This window comes from Mycteria americana, chromosome 5 (genome assembly GCF_035582795.1).
Source record: "Mycteria americana isolate JAX WOST 10 ecotype Jacksonville Zoo and Gardens chromosome 5, USCA_MyAme_1.0, whole genome shotgun sequence".
Lineage (NCBI taxonomy): Eukaryota > Metazoa > Chordata > Aves > Ciconiiformes > Ciconiidae > Mycteria > Mycteria americana.
This window is the reverse complement of record NC_134369.1, coordinates 10,096,143-10,122,704: the sequence shown is the minus strand read 5'-3', so window position 1 is coordinate 10,122,704 and position 26,562 is coordinate 10,096,143. Positions and strand designations below refer to the sequence as shown.

Sequence of the window (26,562 nt, the reverse complement as noted above, 5' to 3'; positions counted from 1 at the left end):
CTCAAGTTCCTTGCTGTCACTGCTTGACCTCTGCTGATTTTGCTATTATTGCTCAGCAAGTGTGGACAGCCGCGACACAGTAAAAAGCATATTTGCCCTTTTACAATATTTCTTTTAATCTTTATATACTACACATATACCCCTCCCCTCTTGACCCACCTTCCCCCACTCCAGGTTGAGGGGATAAAGAAAACCCCACATTTTTTTGTATATTGTATTAAAAAAGCAAAATAAGTAAAAGTTAAACATCAGCATGAGTGCCCAGTTAATGAAGCTTGAAGAACTTCCCCAAAACTTTAGAAAAAATTTTCTAAATCTTTAATGTTCTTAGGGGATTCAGGAAGTAAGTAAGAGAATTTGTAGATAAAAACAAAAATATCAGAGCTGTCATTCTCCAACTATTGTTTTGGAAGAGGTGTTAACTAGCAATATACTGAAGTTATATTTTAACGAGTAAATTATTTGCCTGTACAGACAAAAATTGTATGTCAAGAGCAATGTCCTAACCAGGTCCACCCACTTGTAAAATACTGATTACTGGGTATTCAGTAGCAGGAATCCAAATTGGAATAAAGTGTTTGATGTTTTCAAATCCAGAAAAACCTCATTTCAGTTGACGGGAGCCTGAAGGTTAAAGCGCCACAATTAACAGAACAAAATAACATCCACTGAAAGTAAGCTAACCTGATTTTGTATTAAAATGCTTAATACTACTTCTTAGAAGAGACCTTAATATTATGAGTGGTTTTGCCTAGGGAAGTTTAGTTTTGATGCAGTACCTTTAATACTTAAGTCTGACACTACAAATCCACTGGAACTGGATTTGGAACCATCAGAAGAAGAGACTTGCCATTTCCTTAGTGCAGCCGAGACACACGTTTCAGCTTTCAAGAATTAATACCTGTAACAACTGAATCTCTTCTACCTGGGCTCTTCTAAGAGCTTTTGCTGACAGCTGAGACTGCAGCTTTACTGAACATTCAGACAGCTAATGCCAGGAGATACTGGTTGTTTACGCTGAAAGATATGAGTGCAGAGAAATGAAAGAAAAGAAAGGAACAATAAACATAAAAGGGTTGAGATCTCTAACTTTTCCACTTTCCTCAGTCTGAAGGAACAGTATATGGGAAGAAGACACATTCAAATTATATTTCAGAAAACAGCTGAAAGACGACCCTGCTCATGCAACACATAATTATCAAAGAATGATCAAATTAATCCATGAAATTATTCTACATCATGAGGAAGGTTTTCACCAAGCTTCTCCTCTTACTCTGTTCAACATCTGCTGCAACAAGTTTGTGGCTGAGGGCAGTGTTAGGGTAGCGTCTCTAGTTCGTACAATTGTTCTGGTTGCAAAAATTAGTTGCAGTAAGGATTTGTAGCAACTATTGTTGCAAAACTTTGGTACACAGATTTTTGGAGAATGCAGTGGCAGGGAACCTGTACAGCAGTGTTTTTGCTCTTCCTGCTTCAGCCCTAAAAATGCCAAATTCAATACAACCTTCTTGTGTCTGATTAGCTGCCGCACCGGTAGCACTGGTAGCAGTTTTGCTACAACAGATCAAATAAACAAGCTGGCCCCAGTAACCTATGGATACATAAAAATAGCAATACCAGAGCTGTGCTCTTCAGTCTATGTTTGGGAATGCTTAGCAGCTGCTTGGACAACACAAAAATGAAATATTCACATGTACTGCCCCTATCATGATGCAAATAAGATGTCTCCTTTGACGTATACTCTGCCGCGACCATTGACAGGAAGCACAGAGCTTCCAATACTTCTGTTGCTTTGTGGACATTAATATTAACAAACCACAGATTAGCCTCAGAAATTTTCAGTAACCTGATCTCTTTTATTGTGCCCTAATCAATATGGGAACAGAAGGCCAATGCCCAATCATTTACAAACACCACCTACACATGGGATTGAGGAAGATTTTGAAGGATTTCAGTACAAAGTTACAGCACAAATCACCTTTGGTTCACTGGGGAATTTCAAAGTATATTGATGGAAATGGTGCCCAGGGCATTCATGCCTTGAACCTGAATGGGACAACACACAAGGAACACTCTAAGCAGGCCAACCCAGCAAACAGACTACAGTAATCCTTGAAGTTTAAAGACAACAAAAGGGGTTGGGTCAGTTGTGATTTTACCTGATTCAGATTATTGTGTGAAGGCAACACGATATGGAATGTTTGACTAGGTTAGAAGAAGGTAAAGGCTGGGTGAGAGAGCTATTTTTGAATAAGGATTGGTGCAGAAGAGATTTATAAGCATGGGAATTGCCATGGGGATCAGTTGTGAATTAGGTGTCTAAAGGCTCGAAGGAATAAGAATCAGGAGGCTGAACAGGACGATTAAGGTAGATTCAACATCTAAAGCAGCAGACGACCTGGGATAGATGAAGTAAATGGTAATAGTGTCACTACAGCACAGCAGAAACAAAGGACCAAGAAAGCAAATGGAGAAAGAAGAATTGCTAAACACGCTACATGAGAATCAGAAAAATACTCTTAGGGTAAAGGAAATAGCAACGTTGAAAGGTACAGGAACAGGTTTTAGGAAATGGATCAAAAATTGTCCGAGATATGCATAGGAAGGGCAAGAACAAAGTCTAGTCATATCTCCTTGCTGCAGCAGTGGTTGTCAGACTGTGGATATGATTACATATAGATTATATAGGTTAGCTCCCCAAAACAGGCTGCAGTAATGAAACTCCTTGGAAGTGACTGATTCCTTCTCAAGGTGGTTTGAAGCCTTTTCTATAAAACAACATATAGCAGCAGGGAGAGGGGGGAAAACCCAATAGCATCAAGAAGCCTTTTGCCTCTGTGGGGCTCCTGAAGTCTTGTTGACCCAGATAAAGGTCATCATTTCACGAAGGAAGTGATTACAACTATGCTTAAGGATCAGGGATTAAGCAAAAGCTACACAGTCTGTATCTCCCTCAATCATCGGGACAAGGAGAGCACATGAATAGAACTATTAAAGGAGCATTGTGAACAGTAGTAAGTACTAATGGAAAGGATTAAGATGATAAATTACCCTTCATATTAGCAGCTTTGAGAAGCAGGCATAGACTAGGAACTGGAATCCAGCTCTACCGAGTTTTATTTGGAACAAAAGTGCAGTTAATTAGATTCTTAACTTCATTAGAAACTCTGAAAGGGAGATGTTTTAACATCGATAATTGAGATACGCAAAGCACGATTAGAGATACAGGAGGAAATAGAGCAAGGGATCAGGCATTGTAGAGACAAGCAGGGTGCTCCTTCAGATATGCGTATGGGAAATAGGTGAATCAATTATGTTTTTGAGACTGACATGCAAGCAGTGCATTTTAAACTCTTCCAATAGTTGGTTTAGATTTCAAAACTGAAGCAACAAGGAAAACAAATTTCCTGATCTTCAAGGCAAAAACATAAGGTGTACCTATTTGACTTTGTTTTTTATAGCAGGTAGTCATTTGCTCCCACCAAACATTTACACAGAAAAAGAGACAGGAAAAATACATGCTTTGAAAATTAAAAACATACAATTATCAGATACACTGATGTTGAGGGTGTTTTGAAAACCTAGATGTGCCCTGCAATCTCACGCTGCTGTTGATTGCGAGATGACACTCTATTGAGGACTGACTGACCTTCTACTGAAATCAATTATCAACTTCAGTTTCACTTAATCAGAAGAGAATCAGAGCCTGAATTTCTTCTGATGCATGAGTAGCCACTGGAAAACTAGAAAATTTTAAGGACAGCACTTAAAACTTTACTCTTGCTGAGCCAAGTTGCTTGCCGATAAAGACAATACAGAAAATACATATCCGAGTATCCGTGAAATTTGTCTCCTCTACATGAGTTTAGCTTTATTTTATTTACTTGCCTGAGTATATTTAGTACTTTGTGAGTAGAACTGTCTGTGGCAAAATACAGACTACTACTACAAAACTGGCAAGAATGAAGAGCTCTTTGTATTTCTTCACTATATTGAAGACAATGCTTTGTCCATGATTTACTCAGAGAAATTAGATAAATGCCTACTCATTAGTATTTGTTATCTAAAGTAACTCTGATGAACAAGAGAATTGCTTTACGAACTGTCACGAAATGGTGGTACCTCAATACATGCCATCATCTTTGCAGCGTGGAACATTTTTCTATTTTGTATATGAGTTCCTTGTCTCATCACGTATTTATTTCAGCAAACAACTGCAAGGCAATTGCAGCATGAGAGCACACCTTTTTTCCTATATACAGAACAAGCATATATTCCATTTTCAGAGACATCTATGGGAAGAAACGTTATGATAGGTAATCTGTAGAACTTAAACGAGTTGTTGGTGTATATTAAGGGTATCACCAGGCTACATACACTGTCTGTGCAGCGAGCGAGCGTCGAGCTCGGTATCCTCCTAACGAAGAGAGCTGATTCCTTCTCTAGACACAGGCCCCTATGTCTGCAAGCCTATCCTTTCTGCAGCAAATGAAAACCCAGAAACCATTGAAGAAATCAAGTGTGTTTTCTGGTGCATTGCAAGACTTTAAACTACATTCTGCTGAAGCCGTAAACTGACTGAGCAACAAATCCATTTCTTCAGGAAAGCAGTGCAAAAAGCATTCAGACTGCTGCTGTTCAGATAGCAAAGATGCTTAATGCATATCTAATGAAGCAGAAAAGATAGAAAAAGTGGGTACCTAATTACTGCAAGGAAAAGAAAAGAATGACCCACCCAGTTATTGGCTGAATTTAATTTTTCAAGCCTTTCACAAATCCCTTCAAAAATTGTCAAACAGATAAGTAGAAAGACAACAAGAAAAAATTCAACAGTCAGTTTACACAAAGAACAATTCCTTTTCTAGGTGCTTTTTCCTTTCATAATTTCTAAAGAATTGCAATAATACATGTATCTGCTCCTTTAAGAAAACAAATCAGAACTGATTTTGTGGTACTTCATATGGAAAAAAAAAAATCAAGATAAATACCGTGTTCAGGTTCTGAGGCCCTTATTTATATAATACATCACTCTTAGAGAGTCTGTAGTTAATATATTTAAATCCACATGAGAATTTAAATACTATTCAATAAAAGTAAAGATGGCAGAATCTGACACTTTGTTAATTCAGCCATTTGCCTTTCATACTGAAATATAGCTGTGCTTGAAATTTTAACTGTAAAATGTGCTATGCAGAGCTGTTCTGGATTTTTGTGGGCATGCAGACAGTTCAGCAAATACTGAACTCAGCACACTAGAAAAATGTTGCTAACATAGAAAATGTCATACAAAACGGCACACCCAGTATAGCTTCTTAAATTTAACTGCAGGTTTACTTATATACCCTCATAGAAACAATCTTCAGTCTTGAAATAGCTGAATAGATTGTATTACAAAGGAACAAATGACCAGTAAGATGTGCTTTATGACTAATTTAAATTAGAGTTTGTAACGTCTAAGGATTTCCAAAGTGTTGTAGGATTAAGACCATTATCATGGTTTAACCCCAGCCGGCAACTAAGCCCCACCCAGCCGCTCGCTCACTCCCCCCACAATAGGATGGGGGAGAGAATCAGAAGGGTAAAAGAGAGAACACTCCTGGGTTGAGATAAAGACAGTTTAATAGGGAAAGCAAAAGCCACACACGCAAGCAAAGCAAAGCAAGGAATTCATTCACTGCTTCCCATGGGCAGGCAGGTGTTCAGCCATCTCCAGGAAAGCAGGGCTCCATCACCCGTAACGGTGACTTGGGAAGACAAACGCCATCACTCCGAATGTCCCCCCCTTCCTTCTTCTTCCCCAGCTTTATATGCTGAGCATGACATCATATGGTATGGAATAGCCCTTTGGGCAGCTGGGGTCAGCTGTCCCAGCCGTGTCCCCTCCCAGCTTCTTGTGCACCCCCAGCCTGCTCGCTGGTGGGGTGGGGTGAGGAGCAGAAAAGGCCTTGACTCTGTGTAAGCACTGCTCAGCAATAACGAAAACACGCCTGTGTTATCATTACTGTTTCCAGCACAAATCTAGAACAGCCCCATACTAGCTACTATAAAGAAAATTAACTCTATCCCAGCCAAAACCAGCACAACCATACACTGCTAATTTCAACTCTCTTGCCTGGGTCTTTTGACATTTTGAATACCGGAGGATCTTGCCAAGATATTCTAACAGCATATTTTATTAAAGTCACTTGGCACATACTGGATAAAATCATTGGCTACTAAAATTAAAAATGAACCACATTATGTTACTTAGCTTTTTCATTATCTCATTTCATCATTACTGGACCCAATTTGCCCTTCACTTTTGTTGATATGAAATGAGAGTACTATTATACTACAGTAAACAACATTATGTTTGTATGGCAGTGGGCCCACTGGTGTCCCGGTTTTAATACAGAGACAAAAATCTCTTTATCTGTAAACTGTAGAAATAGGATGACATTTTGATTAATAAATAAAATAGATATTTTTAAAACATAGCATACTACATTAAAATAATGCCATCAGTTCCTGACATAAGACAAATCACTTCCTCAACATGAGTTCCTATGCATTGAGAAAGCTTAATTTCAGTTCACGTGTTTATAAAAAAACTGATTTAAAACATTCAGTAATAAAAAATGAAAACACTTTTGATGTCATCAATAGTAACTCTGCTTTATGTTTTGAAAGGAAATCAAATTATGACTATCATGATTATTTCTATTCCTTTCTTCTCTTTGTTTTCCCTCAAAAATTGACAATGGCATTGAAGTCAAATTAAACATCTGTTTGTAAAATAAACTGGAGTGCTACTGACAGCTGCTGCCGAATGGCAAATGTTCTACAGCTGTCAGGCTCCTAAATTAACAATAATTTTCATTTACAAACAGCAAACAACAAGAAAATTATGGAGTCTTTTTTTTTCATCCCACTACTTGAAATTTATGAAAATGCGGAATCCACTAGATACTTAGCCAGAAGGAAATCAGAGGTTACTCTTTTATTTCCCCACCTACTGGGAGCAAAATTCAGACAAAATCAGATTTCAGTGCAAGATACTTCAGAGAACTTCCCTCCTTACGTGTCTTAAATCCTTTTGCATTTCCTCTCCAAGACATGTAAATAAGATGTAATAATTCTCTGAGGATTTATCATTCTCCAACACAAATTTTGTCAATAAAAAATAACTATTGAATAAAAAATTTTTTTGATTTTTCATACAACTTTTTAGATTTGTAAATACTCAGATACATCAAACTAGCAGATTTTTTCAATATTTTATTTAAAATGTTTACATATTAATTACATCAGAACTAGATGGCAGGATTTTTTAGACAGCAATGTTCACGTGTTTAAAACAAATTAATTGGCTTTTTCATATGTTTAGAACTCAGCTGGAACTCACTGAAGAGTTTCAAGTTCAGTGTGGTTATGCATACATCAATATTTTCATCAACAACTTGAATGATGGAATAGAGAACAAGTTACTGCCTGCAGATAGTATCAAGCTGCAGTAGCTTAAAATGCAAAATAGTTCACAAATCTGAGGAATTCTAAAAATCAGTAATTAAATAATGTTAAACACAAAGGCCTAGTTTTAGATGAAAGTAATTATTTGCACAAAGACAGAAAGGAAAAAGTCAATGAGAGAAGTATTTGACAGCAGGATGAAGGAAGTCTAGTGGATCAGGAGGTGAACACAAGTAAATGTTATTCTCTTATGAAAAACAGCAAACACTACAGATTTCAATGCCAAGCTTTGGGTACCACAATTCAAGGATATGGATCATTTGGAGAAAGTTCAGACAAGACTAATGAGAACAAACGGACATCTAGAAGGGGAAAAAGACTGAAGGAGCTGGGGTTGAGTAGCCTAGAGAAAAGAAGACTGAAGGAAGGCATGGGTTGAAAAGAGGGTTACAGCACCTGAGAATAAGGGGCATCAGAGGAATCATTTAGCAAAGCAGTAGCAATGACAGATAAGTATTGGCACCACTGCCTTATGGGGACTGCCAAGGCTCCACCTTTAAGAAGAACAGAGGTGGACAGGGGCAACTCAATCGTAATTTATCCTATTGTCATACTGCTGGGTATAGACTTGGGTATTTCACCAAAAGACTTGGGTATTTCACCAAAGTCCCTTCTAACGGCATTTGCTATGGCTTCCCTATTTACCTTCAAGTTTTGGATCAGAAAGTAGAATTACTAGAAAGCACTATACCTGACTTGCTACTTCATATGGTTTTTCCAAGTGCACAATTTAAACAGATAGTAAGTACCCTTAGAGCGGTGTTGAGAATCTAGAAGGACCAAGAAATTTGGCATGTATAATTGTTAAGAAATAAAAATGAAAGTTTTAAATATCTCATATATCTTTGCTGAGTACCAAATGAGAATATAATTGACTTCTGATCAGTTCTGTGTTTGAGTTTGTCAACTGTTAACCTTAATGATTAATCTTAATTGCAGTATTTCCCCAGAAAGTCTGAAGAAAACACGATGGTCAAAAAGAGAACTGATATCACTGTCTTATCATAGGGTATTTTATACTTTTCTAATGCCTGCATTCCTACCCCACTGCACATCAAAGGACACAATTTTTTACTTTTTGTAAAACAGCTTGTTTTACAAAAATACAAGTATTTGTGCAAAATAATAACCATACGTACCAATGCGAGTGATTGCATGTTACTTCCATTTACCACAAAATGTGCCACAATACTGATTTTTTTTTTTTTAATATGAAATTATCTTAGGCATTTTCAAGGTACAGTGTGAAACAGTTAAAAATATTATTTTTCATAATAAAGCCATAACTATATTCCCCCTACCACTAGAGGAAAGACCATTATCTGCTCCTTACTCTTTTTTTTTAACACTGTTTTTCTATTGCTTTGCACTCCTCAAGGAATAAACCCCTCCTTCAGTAGAAAACCATTAAGCTGCTTTGCAACACTACGCCTTTGCAAACAAAACAGCGTATGAATGAATCTAGCTAGATTTTACAGGATTACTATATTAATTGTGCTGTAAAGAAGATTATTTAGAAGAACATGAAATTACAAGAAAATCCATTTACAGCACTTTCCAAATTCATGTGCTCCCATTGTGAAGTTAAAGAAACAATATTAAATCTGTGACAAAGTGAAACGGATTTTTGTTTCAAATGTAGATGTGTTTAGTCAGTAGATCCAGGGGGCTGCTACTGTATATATTAAAATGCAAATACGCATTTTTACAATCTAATATTAGAGCTGCTATAAATATAGAGGCTGTATAGAAATGCAGAAGGTTATTCTTCCTTCCTAATACAAGTAAACTCTCTGTGGGTGTTTAGCCTAAAAAATGAAATATAGGGCTGTAAGTTAATTACATTGTAAAGTTTAAATTTTTGTCCTATTTGTTTTGTAAAAAAAAATTTTAAAATAGCTGGATGAAGAAAACATTTAAACTATTTTTAAGGAATCAGAATAGTGCAATACTAACATATAATCTTTTCTATCTTGCAGTGTTTTATAAAGAGTCACTGGCCTCTAGTTGCTTTTGAGAAAACAGAGGCATTGAAAAATGAGTTCAGCTGTATATGATAACCCAGTGTGAAAGATAGGAATGGACCCAAACCTACTCACTTCCAATCTACATCCCTAGCCATTTAAAGCTGTGCACATTTCTGTTACATCAACTCCTAAAAGTGAAGAATGGGGAAAAATGAAAGCAGATCAAAAGAATCGCATATGGAAAATTAGTACATTTTCTATATATTTGTTCTAAGGACTGTTAGGATGTATAGAGATAGATTGCTATCTTAATGGTGTAGAAATACATAAAGTGTCTACATAAAATATTTTACTTAAGCTATGCACAACGAAATATTAAGCTACACTACTATTATCTCTATCAAAAATGAAGTTCAGAAGCTACTGCTGTTGTCATGTGGTAGTTAACTGGAAGATACAGACATATTTTTTTAAACTATTAGAACAGGAATTTTGATCATTTCTCTGCATGCAGAAGACATTAATTCTACTGGGAAAAATCAATATAGCTATTTATAGTATGAGAACTGTTATCTGCTATTGTTCCATAAACCACATATAATTGTTACTGAGAGCTCTTGCTAGGCAAGGAAGAGAGATTGGTCCCTCTTCTTCCTTGGCCATTATCTTTAGTCATAATGGAAAGCTTTCAGTAAATGCTTTATAACTGTGCTCAATTGCTCCAGTATTAGTATTCTAATAAACAGGCAGGTTAAATTGTTGACATGTAAGTATCTGGACAATCACACAGGAAGACTGAAAGAATAAATGGAAAAGACTGAATAACAAGCTTAATATCCCATTTAAACAATAAGGGGTTTTTTTGTTGTTTGTTTTTACACTTTGACTATTTAGAGGCATAATTTTACAGTGAACTCCTCATAGCTCTTCAACTATGTACTAGTAGCTCATCTGCTTCAAAATAAACAGTGTGATTTTTCAATAAAAATCCACTAATCTCTTTTTCAAGAAATACAACCCACAAGTATTCAGGAATCCTAAAAGAACATGTAAAATCATCATATTTCACATGTTTTGTAACAAATAGAATGCATTTAAAGAATAAAACCCACATAAAGCATTTAAAGAAACACCCAATTAAGCATACGGAAAAAGACTTGAGCTATACACTACTCAGGTAGGTATTCCAACAAATCAAGGAAAATTGCACATATTGGGGTAAGTACAACCTAGTAAAGAAAAGAAAATTAGCATCAGAGAGGAGCAAAGAATCTACTTATACTGCTGCTTAATCACCTTAGTCTAGTATCCTGAATAACTTAAAACCTTGTCCCACTTCTCTTCCCTCTGGCACCTCATAGATACTGATGAGGAATTTCACAGAATCACAGAATCATATAGGTTGGAAAAGACCTTTAAGATCATCGAGTCCAACCATAAACCTAACACTGCCAAAAACCACCACTACACCATATCCCTAAGTACCTCATCCAAACGTCCTTTAAATACCTCCAGGGATGGGGACTCAACCACTTCCCTGGGCAGTCTGTTCCAATGCTTGATAACCCTCTCGGTGAAGAAAAATTTCCTAATATCCAGTCTAAACCTCCCCTGGCGCAACTTGAGGCCATTTCCTCTCGTCCTATCACTTGTTACCTGGGAGAAGAGACCGACCCCCACCTCCCTACAACCTCCTTTCAGGTAGTTGTAGAGAGCAATAAGGTCTCCCCTCAGCCTCCTTTTCTCCAGGCTAAACAACCCCAGTTCCCTCAGCCGCTCCTCATCAGACTTGTGCTCCAGAGCCTTCACCAGCTTCGTTGCCCTTCTCTGGACACGCTCCAGCACCTCAATGTCTCTCTTGTAGTGAGGGGCCCAAAACTGAACACAGTATTCGAGGTGCGGCCTCACCAGTGCTGAGTACAGGGGCACGATCACTGCCCTAGTCCTGCTGGCCACACTATTTTTGATACAGGCCAGGATGCCATTGGCCTTCTTGGCCGCCTGGGCACACTGCTGGCTCATATTCAGGCGGCTGTCAACCAACACCCCGAGGTCCTTCTCTGCCAGGCAGCTTTCCAGCCACTCTTCCCCAAGCCTGTAGCGTTGCATGGGGTTGCTGTGGCCCAAGTGCAGGACCTTGCACTTGGCCTTGTTAAACCTCATAATGTGGGACAAGCCTGAAAAGTAACACACAACTTTGTCAGCTGTAACCGTACATCATTCTTTTTTCTTTATTGTTTTTTCCGTTCAATTCTGTGATCATCTATCAGGTGTTCCTTTTATATGACTGGCAATAATTTCAGAAGTACTCTAGCTTCCACCCATTTAAAGGAGTCTGACTGACGCAGACCCACTCTGTAGCTCATTGACAGCTGGAATTTCTTTCTGGTAGGAGTAAATTTGTGCAACTTGGTTTTGTGACAGAGAATCATAATATCAACACTTTTAGTAAGGGAGATTAATTCTGAAATGTATTTCATTCTGACCATTTCAATTTGGCATTTCTGATAAACACTTTTCTTAACACAGTGTTATTGAGTTGGTCATCTATTACATTACACACCACAGAGCTGCTCTTGTGTTTTGTGGGTTTTGTTATCCAGATGCCTTGTGCTCTGTGTCTGGCCCAAGGACTCCCTGGTTGGATCTCATCATGGGCTTTGAGCGTAGAGGAGAGATTTGGCTGCATATCAAGACAGTTTCAGTGTGTATATGTAGTTAAGAGCTTATGGGGTTTTGTGACATTTAGGTTCCTTTGCATTTGGCTCTTCTTTTAGTCTTTCCAACATCACATTTCAGTGTAGCGTTTACTCAGAGTGAGACGCCAAGTGACCTGAATGAATATTATGCTTGAAGTTACAAGAAATCAAAAAGTACATGTTCAAAAGGCCTAGCCGGGGTTCATTCACCCTCAGAGTTTTGAAGGCTCGAGAGCAAGAGAACTGCCAGAATCCATGTGGAGGTTGGAAACTGAGTATTATATCCAAGGCGTAGACCCATGGACTAGAATTGGAGTTGTCGTCATAGGTATGATAGCTTTGCTACAATAGCACAACTACCTAAAAGATTTTGCCAATACATACTTGATACTCTAAATATATCACAGGTTTTTTTGGAAGACCGCAATTCTTTAAAATTCCTCTACACTTTGTTTGACTACATACAAACAAAAACCAATGTAATTAAAATCATGAAGATAATTACATATGCAGAAAAACAATAAGTTTCACACTTTTCCTCAAAAACTATAAAACATTTCCCTGGAGATGGCTCAGATAATATTTCCAGAAATAAACAGCAGAAATATTATGACAAATACAGTGGATTTCTGCAAGTAGTAATGGTAATAAACACTATTTACAGATACTGGATTTTAATTTGTTGGTTGTTTAAGCATGGTACGTATAGCAGAAATAAATAATTTGTCAGCAAGACCTTTTGTTACATTTACCATACAAGACACATCCATTGCCTGAGAACTCCTTTATTTCATGAGCCAGTCAGAGAACTGTGGTTTCTTTTCTAAATGGTACATTGAATATAACTTATCTGCATGTGGCCATCATTTACTACATTAACAATTAATCTCAGACTCAGTGAAAATCACCAAATGTTAAAGGAGGAAAATATAATTCCCATCTAGCAATACTTGACTCTTCATGAGATCTATACGAGCTGACAGATTTAATCAATTTGGATATTAACAAGATTCTCCCTACCATGAAATTTTAATATGTGACAACCTAAGACAATTTACAAAATTTTCTTTACTCTTGTTTTATGTTACAGAATTCTGAAAGTACTTGCAGAAAACTATTTTGTTCTGTATTTTCCATCAATTACACGGGTCAGACCTTTACCTGCTGGTTCAGTACCACATTGAACTGAGACACTTTATCTGGAGGAATACAACTAACCAGTCAAATCTAGAAATCTGGGGCTAAAAGCAGCCTAAAAGAGGGGATTCTCCATCACTGCTAAGAAACTTTTAATGAGCATTTATTATCTTTTTTTGTCAATGGTGTAAATCACTTATTGAAATCCATATTTAAGACTTTCCTTGTTAAACTAGATAAATCTCCATTATCTGGATTTTTTTAAAGAATTTAGCACAGTCTTTGAATATTAGCTGTCAGATATAAAAACAAAAGGCATGTGTGCTCTTCTACTTTTGCTGAAAAGCAGAACATGCTAAACCAAACATGACAGTCTACATGCAGAAAAAAGTTAAAAAAAAAAGTTAAAACCGTTTTCAGACTCACTTGTACAAAATCTTAAACCAGATTGATTCAAACCCCTGAAAATTTCTCCACTTCCATGTGCTGATATAAATACTACCAGGCTCTGCCCCTGCTCAATGTCTATCTAATTAGTTTTTATATAAATTGCACATAGCAAAAATAATTATAAATATCTCCCAAGTAATTTTTAACAGTAGGTTTTCAAAGATGCTAGAAAGAAAATGCATTCTGAAGAGCCCTAGTAAATAAGCTTTAGAGCAGAAACTTTTATCAGAAGATGAAGGAAATGACCTGGTCCTCCCATATTGCCACATGGCACCTTAGTGTCCAATCAATCACAAGGAACAAGGGAAAGTAAATAGGGATAGAAAGATTAAATGTTGCATTGTGAACATGAAAACAACTAGACTGTGCACAGCATGACAGCTCAGAATGGTCCAAATAGATATCTTTAACCATAGAAGCAAGAAAGAGATTGTTGTAAGCACTTCCCTGCTCATGCTGATATTTGGGTAGCTTCTGAAGCTAGCACAGATGCTGAGGCAGCCAAGTGAACCCTTATTGCTAAGTAAGATCCGAGTGCATTCTCTTGATTTATCTTTTTATAATAACTTTGTTCCACATAGCAAAACTTTCTGTTCAAGTACCGGGTGCTGTGATGAGGCTGACTACACTATCTGACAGCCGACGATGCATTGCGTTTCCATTCGGCCATTCTAAAAATCAAGGTGCTTAAAATCATCTTGCAGTGTCTGGGGCCGTCCCCAAAGTGATATGCTGTTTCTCCATTTCATCCATCTGCAAAAGTCATTTTAAGAGCTGGTACGCTGGAGTCTGTGTACCTTCCTATAATTGGATTTAGCTGCCCAGTGTTCCTAGCATACCTCAGGCAAGTAGAAAGAGGGCTTAAAGCTTGAGGGTCTCCCAGGCAATGTGTAACACCCAAGCAAAGTCTTCTGTCTTCAGTTAGACTCAAGCATAGCCTTAAACACTGGGAAAAGTAGGGCTTGAGCTATGCAAACGCCTGCAAACGCATCCCAGAAGTACATTCAGCACACTGGCAGTTTCAATAAAGAGTCTGGAAGGATTTGAACCTTTAGGCTATTTCACTGTCATCACGTAGTGGGAATGAAGAGAATGGATGAATTGTTCTCCACTAAGCAATTACAGTGCAACATATGTTAATCCATCTCCCTCTTCTCTTTTTTTCCCAATTCTAATTTTTCACACAGAAAGAGATGTTTTAGAAAGCAAAGGAGTGATAAGTCGAATTCAAATATATGTTAATTCTCCTAAACTTTGCATTTTGCAGTCACCAAGAAAGCTAGCATTACTCCCATATGCGCTCATGCCAAAAGATTTAGCATCCCTTGCTGAACCCAGGAACTACAGATTACCACGTCTGTGTCGTTTTATGCTTGTCACAAACAAACTGATCACGTGCACTATGCCTAGAAAGCATTGACAAGACTACTAGCCAAATGTGGGCAATCAAGTGTTTCTATCAAAGGTATCAGACTTCACAAACCACGGAAAAAAAAAAATGTTCCCAAACCTCAGTACTAGTCCAAGGAAAACTTCCTGGAAGCCTCTATAATTAATTATAGATATTTGGCACAATATTTGGCACTAAAACAGTAATAAATTTTTATGGAACAGCTATGTTTAACTTGTGACCACATTTAACTTTTCTATATATTTAAATGAGTAGACCAGGACACAGTGAAAAGGAAGTATATCCTTATGATTCAGAACACGCTCCAAAACGCTGCCATTCTGTTTTGGAAATTCTAAAAGAAAATTATCAGATAGTCTCCAAGGGCTGAAACAGATACGTACTGATAATAAAAAACTATTTGCATTCCATCACACACAGAAAAAAGAAAAATACAGAGGGCTTTTGTTTCCGCTAAAGGTCAAGGTTTCAGAATTTTTCTGTGATGAGTTTGGTCTTAACTATTTATAATAGTTATAAGACTTTTGGTTTTATTATACCTTTAAAGCCCTCACAAATGACAGAATAATTTTGAAAATTTCATCCAACGTTTCTCTGCTATTCTATGGGAGCTGACCATAAAGAAGGTTTATAAAGAATGCTGACTGTAAACTCTAATTCAGATGTGGTCAAAGCTTTACATACAAAAGAAAAAATGTAAATGTTGCTAATGCCAAAGCCACATCAGTGATTGCTATGTATGGTGCCAGGGAGGACTGCACTGCAGCGCAAACAAATGCCTCATTATGATGTTAATTTCTGGCATCAGCAACTCGTAATAACGTTGACTGTTTCATTCTTTCTTTGAAATGTCCTCGGGAATGGAGCAGTTACTTTCCCTCTGAGGTCAATAAAGCAACCATTGGGAGCAAGCTTGTACTTTTCAAATAATTTTTACTGGCAAGTACCTAACAACTTCCTTTCACTTTCACCAGCACATACACGCTTAAGATACCCGAACGCACTGTAAATAAGCGGTCATAACACCAAATATTTTTCCTTTCCCCATGAACTTCAATTCCTAAGATGTTCTTTTAGCTGCCCAAACAGATTATGGGAACTGGTGCCAGTCAGCTAACCTAACTCTATATTGGCCCTTCATTGTTTTGTTGGCACTACTGATGTATCTCCAGCAGTCTAAGAAGGTTGTATGCTGCTGATTTAATACGTACATTCTTTAAGGCAGTGACAATTTCATACTTTTGTGTGTATAACATCAGAACTGCAGTTCTGACTGTGTTACTTTTCAGAGCCTCTCTTGAGTTTTCTGCAGTAATGCGAGTACTTCACAGTGTAAAAATCAGAGTGTTGAACATCCAGCATGGCTTGACCAGCAGAGAGGAGAGAGAAGAAACATTTATCAAGGTTCCTGCAGTTGGTGGTACTTTACTACATTCCCTTGCTGACAAGACCCAGGCAGGCCCCAGAGCCAACTTCAGCCACAGATATTTAAGTTTCAGTGGGAAAAGTATAGGTCTTGGTTCATTTTGTAACGGCAATTCTACTTAGGACAGTAATGAAAAAAAAAAAAAAATCCATCAACTTGTGTTGTTGCATATCATTAGTGGATTAACGTTTAAATCTTACCTCTTTAAAAGGATGTATAAAACATCAACATCTTATTATTACACTACTGAAGTAGTAACTGCCTCAAGCAATATTTGTTATACAACTAAGAGGGGGGCAGTCCTGGGGGGAAAAGCAAATAGCTTTACTGATAAACAGCTCAGCAACAATGAAAGAATCTTCCTGATTGCTTCTTGAAAAATTCCATATATAAACTTTAACACACAACCTGTCTGGCCATCCAGCAAGCAGCAGCCTTCACAGTTTTGCTGCAGTCCAATGCACACTTGTCTGTCCTGAGCTTAAGAAAAGAGTGTAAGTGTATTCTTGAACTGTTTCGGTGCACATTAAAACAGATGATCTTAAACAAAATTATTTTACTGATATCGAGACACAGCTGGTAGAAGTGCACTGCCAAAGATTTGAGGCTGTTCCACAGCCAGTGTCAAGGCTGCGGCTAGATCACCCTCGCAGAAGTGGAAGAGGAGGGGGTTCATCTCTTGTGCCAATCAGCAAAAGGAGAAGGAAGCGAAGCACAGGGTGAGAGGAGGGCAGCCATGGACCAGTTTTGCTGGTGGCAATTTTGCAGCCTGTTCAGAAATCAGTTGCAATTTTAAAAACACATTTTCCTGAACTGGCTTGAACTACCTTCAGCCCAACCTTTGTGCTAGCATGTCCTTAAAAGCCTAGAGGTGTTTCGTGTCTCTAAAGGCATCCCCAGTACTGATAAGACTCTTTGAAATTCTTTGGTCTACTGCAGGTCACATCTTAGCAATTACAAAGGCTTATCCCAGAACACAGATTCAAAGCAAGCAAAGAAATCCCAATTGTCCATGCATATTTGACCAATCTGTCCTATTACAGGTGACAAGCAAAATCTTAGAAGACAGGACAATGTTTCTCTGGCAGTTTCCTCTGATGCTCTTCATAGTAAGAAGTGACTTAAGGTTTCTACAGACAAATGAGTGGCCCTAAAGCAAATTGCATAATCTTACCTTTCTCTATTGCTTAAAAAGCATGAATACACATGTAGAAATAATAGGAAAACATCAGTAAAAGATCACCAGCTCTAAAATGAAAGCACTCACCTCTAAACAAATAGATCTGGTTTTACTAATAAAGGTCCATTTAGAAAATCCTGACTCTACAGAACGTTCCTATTATTCATCTCAACTAAGATCGTGGTTTTTTACCCGAATCACAACCAGATGGATGCAATTTTGATCTTAAAGATTCAGAATTTTTAGATTTTTAGGTGAAATAAATGCCTGAGAGCCTACCAAGTTCAGAGTTACCAATTCAATGGTTACTGAAGGCTTAGAGTAACTTTTGAACACTTGGACTTTAAGTTGTTAACATTTAACTGTGCAAATAGAACTATCCTTGGTCAAGAGTGTCAAAGGAGAAAAAAGCATCTAAGAACTCTAGTAGTTCTTAATCTAATAAATATTAGAATTATTATTAACTGAATTGTACTTTAATGGTTAGCTTAATATGCTTTAAAATACTTACTTCAGAATTACACAGCCTGTACCGGTAGGAGGAGCCGTCCAAAACACTTGAATGCGTGTCCTTCTTCTAGGTGTGCTCTCAGTAACAGCAACAGGACAATTACTCATGAACTGTGTTTCTTCTTCATCTATGATCTAAGGAAATATAAAGAGAAGAATGTGAAAAGATGAGGACATACATAGCCAATGTCTCTCAAATATGTTTTGTCAGTTCATGTTTTCCTTCAGTGAGATTATTTATAATACTCTCTGCTTAGCTCAGCACTACTTCGGTAAATGTATTTATAACATGCAGATCACTCACTGAAATGAAAACAAAAAGCCCACAAAATAAAGACAGAAGAATATTTCAGTTCTAGGTGGAGAGAAGTTAGTCCTTTCTGAGTGTGGCTGCAAATAACCTTTTTTGTAGATCCTAATTACTGGAGCTTCCTGTAAATGTTAACGAACTGAAAACAATAAAAGATGCATAATTTCAATTTTTTTTTTACATTATGGCGGCTGGTTGGGACAGATGGAACATACTAGAGAAGAAGGGTTTTCAGTTTGTTTAATTTTTGTTTGCTTTTTAAACTAACCTTTGTTTAAACAGTATTATTCTTCAGGCATCAAAAGAATCTCCAGGTCAAAAGAGGTAATACATGAATCATAATCATCTATAATTCAGAGACCATTATTAAGTCCAATCTGCACACATTTTTGCTTTTTTGTTTGATTGATGTTTAACAGAAAGGTTTAAGTGGTATAAGTCAACACAAAACCAGAGAGGCTGAGTTGGAACTGGTGCTGTTCTAAAGATTTTACTCAAAGGTGTCTGTGACAAAATAGCTTTCTCACTACATATGTACTTCATGGACTGTACTTTAAGCCTTCTGTTCATCAGATCTGAAAGAAAATTCATCAGAAGCTGCCAAGTTTTATTTGGAAACACGCAATGCTGTGGTATTGCAAAGTTTCTCTTCAAAATTACTCACTGGTCCACTTTCATTTGATGAAGCCACAATTCACGCTACATTGGGTCAAGATTCAGGCAATAAATTACAAACCTTACCATTTTGAAAAAGAAGCTGTATTTATCGATTTATAACAAGACTTAACTCTGAAGGAGCTTTTTCAGAATTCTGGTTCTAATAACACACACACTTTTACCAGATTACAGTGGGGAAAAAAAAAAAAAAACAACCTTCTGGCAGTATATATAACTTTAAACAAGTATTTTGACAAAATAATACTATTTTACATTCTGAAAAAGTGGCAATATCTATAGTTTGACCAGATATGCTTTAGTGAGCAGGCATCCACATTACCTCACCCAATGGTACTGCCAGCATTCCCGAACATTTTTAGTGGAACCAACAAACATTTCTGGTTTTCCATGGCAGAATGAGGGGGCACTGGCCCAGAGGAGTGCTGAGAAACTCTATTTAGCTGTCAATAGAGTAATGGTTAATGAGTTTTAAATCTAAAGCCATTAATATTCTTCAACTTTTTTAACGCTTCGTAGAATCTTTGTAACTAAACACAATGTGCACAGCTACTACTTTGCTAGATTTTAATTAACATGAAGCATTGGGAAGCATGGGATCTAGTGTAGGCTTAAGCTGGCACTGCATGGTTTCTACTTCCCCTTGATACAATTTACTGCACTTAACTCAAGCATCAAGAAACCCCTAATCTACAATTCTCTCTTGGCCATCAACTGTATTTATTCTGTCTGCCTTATTCCTGCAACAGTAAAATAAAGAAATAAAACTGTTTACTTATCTCTCAGAAAGATTGTCTCAATTATTCAGGACCATATCTATTGGCCTTTTATCCATATCTCACAGTAATTCATTCTCAATCAAAACCCAATTTTGGTGGAAGCATTTAGTGAAGAATGGGTGATCTTATACCATCTCACACAAAATAAAATACTATTGTAAATTATATAAAAGCAGGATAATTCCCATTGAAAGGGCTCTTAGGAGGTTATCTGAAAGTTCTTAAAAAGGACAGCTTTTCTAGAAAAACAGAAATATTGCAAGTTACTGTACAAGTTACACTAGCTCCATATTCTCTTGTCAGATGCAAACTGCTGCTGTAGTATCATAACTCACATCCTTAGATAAAAGCTTTAAAAATATGTTCAATTCAGGTCAAGAAAGATTAAGTAATTACAGGTAAGTGTAAAGACTTTACGACTAACCAGATAAAAGCTATTCAACAATGATCAATGAACCTTTCACATATGTTGATTTTTCCAAATCTAGTTTAGCTCGTCTGACACACACTTCATCAACGAATGTTTCTTGAGAAGCCCAACTGAAATGAACCTGTGTTTTCAAAGTATAGAGTTGCTATTTTAAGCTAACAACAACTTAGCTGCTTTCATATCCCTAAATATCATTCCTCCAGCAGTCTCATTGTAGACCCAGCTGTGATGCATTTGTATGTTAAGTAAATTCTTGTCTCCAGGTGAGTCAATCCTGCTTTTTCCCCCCGACAATGAATGGAATCACAAGGAACACCAAAACCAAATCCAAGAACTAATATTTAAGGAAGGAGTTGTGAACAACTGTGAGTAGTTATTACAAGTCAAATTTCTGGATACTGCAAAACCAGAACCTGAAATATTTCTTTGAATTCTAGATAGTCATTAGGTTGGAGCACATCCATGCCCTTTTCCAGTAGCAACAAATGAACACAGAAATGCAGACGTATTTTGCACTTCTATAGCCTACCAAATTCCTGCAATCTGGCAAGTTATTAATTTTCTCAAGGAATACAGATGCCTATAATGAAATAATTTAAAAGTTCTGGTTGCATTTTAGATCATAGTCCTGGAAGAACAGGAAGTGGTTGAACCTCAAGGCCTCATCACGATTTCCTGCATCACTAACCATCAAAGCAAGAAGATTCATGCAGTAAGTGTCTACTGGGAAAACCTGACCACAAAAGAATAAAGTCCTCCAAAAAGAGTTCCTTTGAAGACAAATTAGACAGAACCTTTCTTAATAAAGACTCCTAATGTTGACAGAATACAGTAAAGAACTCCTAAACTAGTTGGAAAAACTCAAATGCCAGTTGATCTGAAAAGATTAAAAAAAGTTATTTTAAGGTATTTTATGAAACTCAGAAGAATTATCCAGATGCTAGGAGTTCAAATAAATATTAACCCATCTCAAATATATTTGTTAAAAAGATGGGGTTTCTTCCATATCCATGGAGGTTTGATTCTTTATAAAAAGTTCTTAGGGGCAATACAGAAAGGGTTCACTACTTATACAACAAGATTCCAAATGACACTATATTTTAGGGTGGTGGATGATATTATTGCACTCACACAACACAGGAGAAAGCAATAGCATCCTGGCCAACTTTGGAAAGAAAAAAAAATATTTGTAACCTCTGAAAATAATACAATCCTGATTTTTCTTCTGGAATCAAGTCAGACCACATAGGCATGAAGGAAAGAATTGGCAGAAAAAAGGCATGCAGATTAAAATGTAGCATTTGCAAAATTCTAGCTTGCTAAACCCCAGGTTATCTGTAATGGGAAGCCTTACATTTTCAGGAGCGGGCCAGTAAATTAACTACATGTTGGACAAAAATCCTAAAAGCTAAAATAAACACTTGGCTGAATCTGAGGTCTCAGAGGGGGGATCTCTATGTGACTAATTCTTTTGAATCCACAAACGCAATGACATTAAGTCTCAATGTTCTATTTAGGTTTGGGGTGGGGGGGGTCTTTATTATTATTATAATTGTAATATTATTGAACCAATGTATTCCTTCAGGGAAACTAGTGTAAATCCTGAACAAGACTTTTGGAGTTAACCTGGATTTGAATGAGAGTCACAGAAAGTAGAATTTGGCTGAACTTGGGTAAATCCACAAACATGGAACTAAGGATATTAAAAGGCTCAGTCTTGCATTCTTTGCATATTCTAAACACTGAAGAGGTCGAGAACGAGTTTTGGGTGTTCCTGAAAAGCAGGACTGGATAACTGCTTAGTTATTAGATGAATGAATGGTTTTCTTTTCTCAGAATTGGAACATTTCATGCCGAGTGATAGAGCTTGCTATCTGTTTCTGATTTCTATAAACTGTTAGTCAAATAAACTAAACCAGTCAGTTATCCTCTCTATCGTTAAATTTATATCAGTATCAAGAAAAAAAAAATTCAAAATGCTATACACCACAAAGAAAGGAATTAGTATCAAGTACAAAAGGAGATGAAGTTGCATAAATCCTCTGCTGGCTTGTGCCCACTTCCGTAGTTTAAACTATGGGCTAGGACCTTCAGCACCATTTCTTGTTCTGTGGGCACATCATCACTTTCCACCCACTGAAACAGCTACATTCTACTGGAACACCCAAGTTTAAAAAAAAAAACCCAAAACAAACAGACAAAGTTCACAAGATAGGCATTTTTGTGGGCAGTTTTCTTCTTTGGATGGGCTAATACAGTCTGACTTCCAGAATGTTGCAGAACTATCTTCTCCTTGAGGAAACTTTCTCATTATAAAAAGACCATTGGGTCTACATAATGGTAATAATATTTGGCCTTTAGGGATTAATCTAGAACAGAGCTTACTATATGGAAGGGAAAACTAATGATGAACAAAGTCAGTTTAAAAGAAAATCTACCTCAAAGATATGCTTCACATAACCAATTTCTTTGACTAAAGAACACAGTATTTCCTTCAGAGTCTGTGTTTAGAATCAGAAGAATCAGAACAGGGACTTTTTATGAAGCATCAGTAATCGATCTTGATGCAGACTACGATTCAAAACTGTATAGCACCACTGAGCACTGCTGGGCTCTCAGTAAGATTTGCCATCTTTAGCACTGCACCTGAAGACTGGAGTTGTCCAATAACTAGGCACACCTTGGAGCACTGTAGAAAAGCATGCAAATCTATTGAAGAAAGGCATTGCTAAAATACACTTGTAGATTATCACTATGTTCTGGTAACTTCTAGCACAGACTTTAAACAGGTATCTTACAATGTTGTAACTGGAAATCAAATTTAGTTCTGTAATCATTACCTGAGCAGAGACCTTACTTTATCAAGTAAAGATGAAATGCACCAGATGACATGATGGTAAGTTCTGTGAAAGCAGTATCAGCACAAGTTATATGCCTTTCCACCTACCTGCCTCTGTGTGTCCATCTACCTGCTAGTCTTTCATCCCCGACACAAGGTAGTTGGAATCATGGGGTGGGGGGTAAAGGACCCTTCCAGTTCTACAAAGAAGTATGATGCCAGACAGTCAGATCAAGTCTTTGATGGATATTAGCAAAAGGAGAGGAAAAAATAATGGATTTATAAATCAACTTCCAAGAAATGGGGAAAAAAAAACAAAACCAACCAACCAAATAACCCCAAACAAACAAACCAAACATTTGTGTGTGAGATGTTCTAAGGAACAGTATTTGAATTCTGTCCAACTGCCCTTCTCTACTTTAAAACAAACAATTTGAATAGTGTGTTCATTGCAAAAAAGGCTGTGTTGGATGATCAAAAGGAAAAACAAGCTACTGAGAGACTCTTGTCTGAGAATCTTATGCATTAACGCGTCCCAAAAATTTTCACTATCAAGAATCTTATAGTCATACTGTACTGCATGTTGCTCTTTGGTCTAAGCAAACCTAAGAGCTATATTACACCTATTGTAGGGCAGGCAGTAGGGTCTATTCTAAGGTGCAATTCAAACAAAAGGAGGAAGAAATCAGTTCAATGTGACGAGAACCTGAAGTGCGTTAAAGATAAAGCACTACACTGCCAGCTTCTACACTAAACAGCCTTTCCTGCCTGAGAGACTGTCTATGGAAAGTTTAACAAAACAGCAATTTCTTCTTTACTTAATTCAATATATATGAAAAGAGAAGATGTATATTGACAGAGACAGAGAACAATAACTTGACAGCATTTAGTAAATGTAAGAAGTTATATTGTATATTTTTTCTTGAGTTTGAACCACTGTCAGTTAACTCAATCAGTGTTGTAATATGTTGAATTATAAGGCTTAAGCCTGTAAATTGAAAATGGCCAATAAAGTAAAAGCTATCCATGAAACTCAAGAGATGAATGAACTTAGAGTGTTGTGAATTGAGACAGTTTTCATCTAAGTAGTCACTAAGAATGGACTTAAGGGACAAAGTTTAATCTTCGTTTCCTACGAATTTTTCTCCTTAACTGTAACATGAACATTCCTATGAAAACAGTTGGGTAAATTGATTCAAGCTACTTTATCAGACTATATTACTAGTATTTTTGACAGATAATCCATCTTTTCCCAAATAACATATTACTTTTATAATCTCTAACAGAAAAACTGTATTAGGCACAAAAAGCTGTCATTATTCTCATAGCTATAAATCTCATTGGGTTCCACCTACAACTTTCTTTAAAAAGTACCTATTTTGACTAAGAAAAATCCTCTCATTTCATGTTTGAATGGCTGTTAGTAAATACTAAGTTCCAGCAGGGAAAGAGCAAAATCTTTTTAAATAGTATTGCCTTATGAAATCACTTCAAAGATTGTAGTTTCTTAACACAGCCAATACTATCCAACAATCCTCATCAGAAATGGGAAATTATTTTGAAAACTGAACTTGCTTTTCTCACCTTGGCACGTAAAGATTCAAAGCGCACCAGTTCACTCTTGCCCAAGAGAGTGCCCTGGCATAAGCAACAGAGCATACAAATTAGTCGCAGCATTAGGGACATCAGCATGAGTAAATTGTGTAAAGGAACTTCTTGTGACGTTTTGTACAAAACCAGTGAGTCACTCTGTGCCTTGCATGACAAATGGCTTAACTTTATTCTTCATGCTTCGTGTTCGGTTTACACAGCTCCTTTTATAACATTTGAAATGATGAATTAGGTTTCTAGGCAAGATTGAAAATTTTAGTTTCAAAGAAACAGGACTTTTGGCTCACCTTGATGTATAATTTAATCAAGTTAGACCTAAATCTAGAGTAAATTTACCGAGGTCAGACTCTATGCTGAACAATTCAAACACATTAACTTGTGGGTTGGGTTTTTTTCATTACATTCAGGCAGTAGCTAAAAGACTGAACTTGCTTTTCAATGAAATCGGGGTTCGTTTATGGTCTAAATACAGTTTACTTTTGGAAGCATTAAACAAGCAGTTGAAAAAAGGGTACATTTTATGAACACTCAGTCAAATGAAAATGAAGAAATATTACTTTTAAAACTCTGTTCCAAGGATTAGGAAACAGAAGTGTCCTACTGCAGCCCTAAGACAGAATAAAAACCAGTGAGGATGATGGAGACACCAAGCAAGGCTATGCTGTGGCAATCCTTTGCTGGCTCCCAGGAACAGTCAGCATTAATTAGAGCAGTCCTCTAGCTGCAGTTCCCTTCACCTGAGACAAGGCCAACCCAAAATAGCAGTTGTTGAGAATCAAAGCCAATATTAAAAAAAAAAAAAAACAACAAACCCCGAGCACAACCCACAACCACTTAGGCTTCTCACTGGCTCTCATGGATTTCTCATTTCTCTCCTCCTTATAACTGGAAGATCAGAGTGCAAACAGTTCTTCCAAGATTACAAAACTAACATACTCATTTCAGATAAGACTATAACCACAATAAACTTCAACAAAGATACATGCAGGATTCATTGTGGAATACTTTCACAGAGGGATTATTTATACTCATTGTTGTCAAACTATTTCAGTAGGAACATTATTTATTTGGCAAAAAAAAATAACCACTATTTCAGTCTGATAAGAAATTTTCACAGGGAAAAAATTACTTTTGATAGATGGTGTATAAGTGCTTTCAGCCTGGGAGAAATGTGGCTTGCTGAAGGGGGTGTTATATAAAAATCAACCTCACAATCAAGTATTTTTAGATAACAATCCCTTGAAAGCAGTATAAATTTAAGAATTTTGTGTATTTCTTGTGCAGTCACTACAGTTAGGACCTTTCATTTAAGCTTGTAATACACACATTTCTTTGGAAAGAGAAAAAACTGTTGCCATCTCTCCTAAATATATTTGCTGCCATTTTATCTAGTTATATATAATGCAATTAGCTACCTCATATTTAAAAGCCCATTTTAATCTGATTTTCTAGATGGATAAAAGGCATTGGAAGGTTGTGCAAAGAATGAAATGTTTTCACAGCCTCATGAAAGAAAGTGATATAAAATAAAGCAATGTGGATACAACACTTGACTGGAAGTGAGAGGTGACTTGTATTGCTGAGCAACCTTTCTCAAATCACTTTAGTGTACTCTGTTTCTCAATTGTG

General features: G+C 36.9%; 1 protein-coding gene across 2 annotated transcripts in view; it reads right to left on the bottom strand.

The window, feature by feature from the left end:
• Positions 1-26,562, bottom strand: part of SPON1 (spondin 1) — a 207,325-nt gene that overhangs the window by 147,686 nt on the left and 33,077 nt on the right. Inside the window, exons 2-3 of one of the 2 annotated variants that reach the window (XM_075502087.1) lie at positions 23,431-23,522; positions 18,291-18,424 (exon numbers count right to left, since the gene is read on the bottom strand). In XM_075502087.1, the coding sequence (XP_075358202.1) occupies positions 18,291-18,424; positions 23,431-23,448 (152 nt within the window). In that variant the 5' untranslated portion in view covers positions 23,449-23,522. The remainder of the gene's footprint in view (positions 1-18,290; positions 18,425-23,430; positions 23,523-26,562) is intronic. The other variant, XM_075502086.1, reaches the window with a different exon arrangement.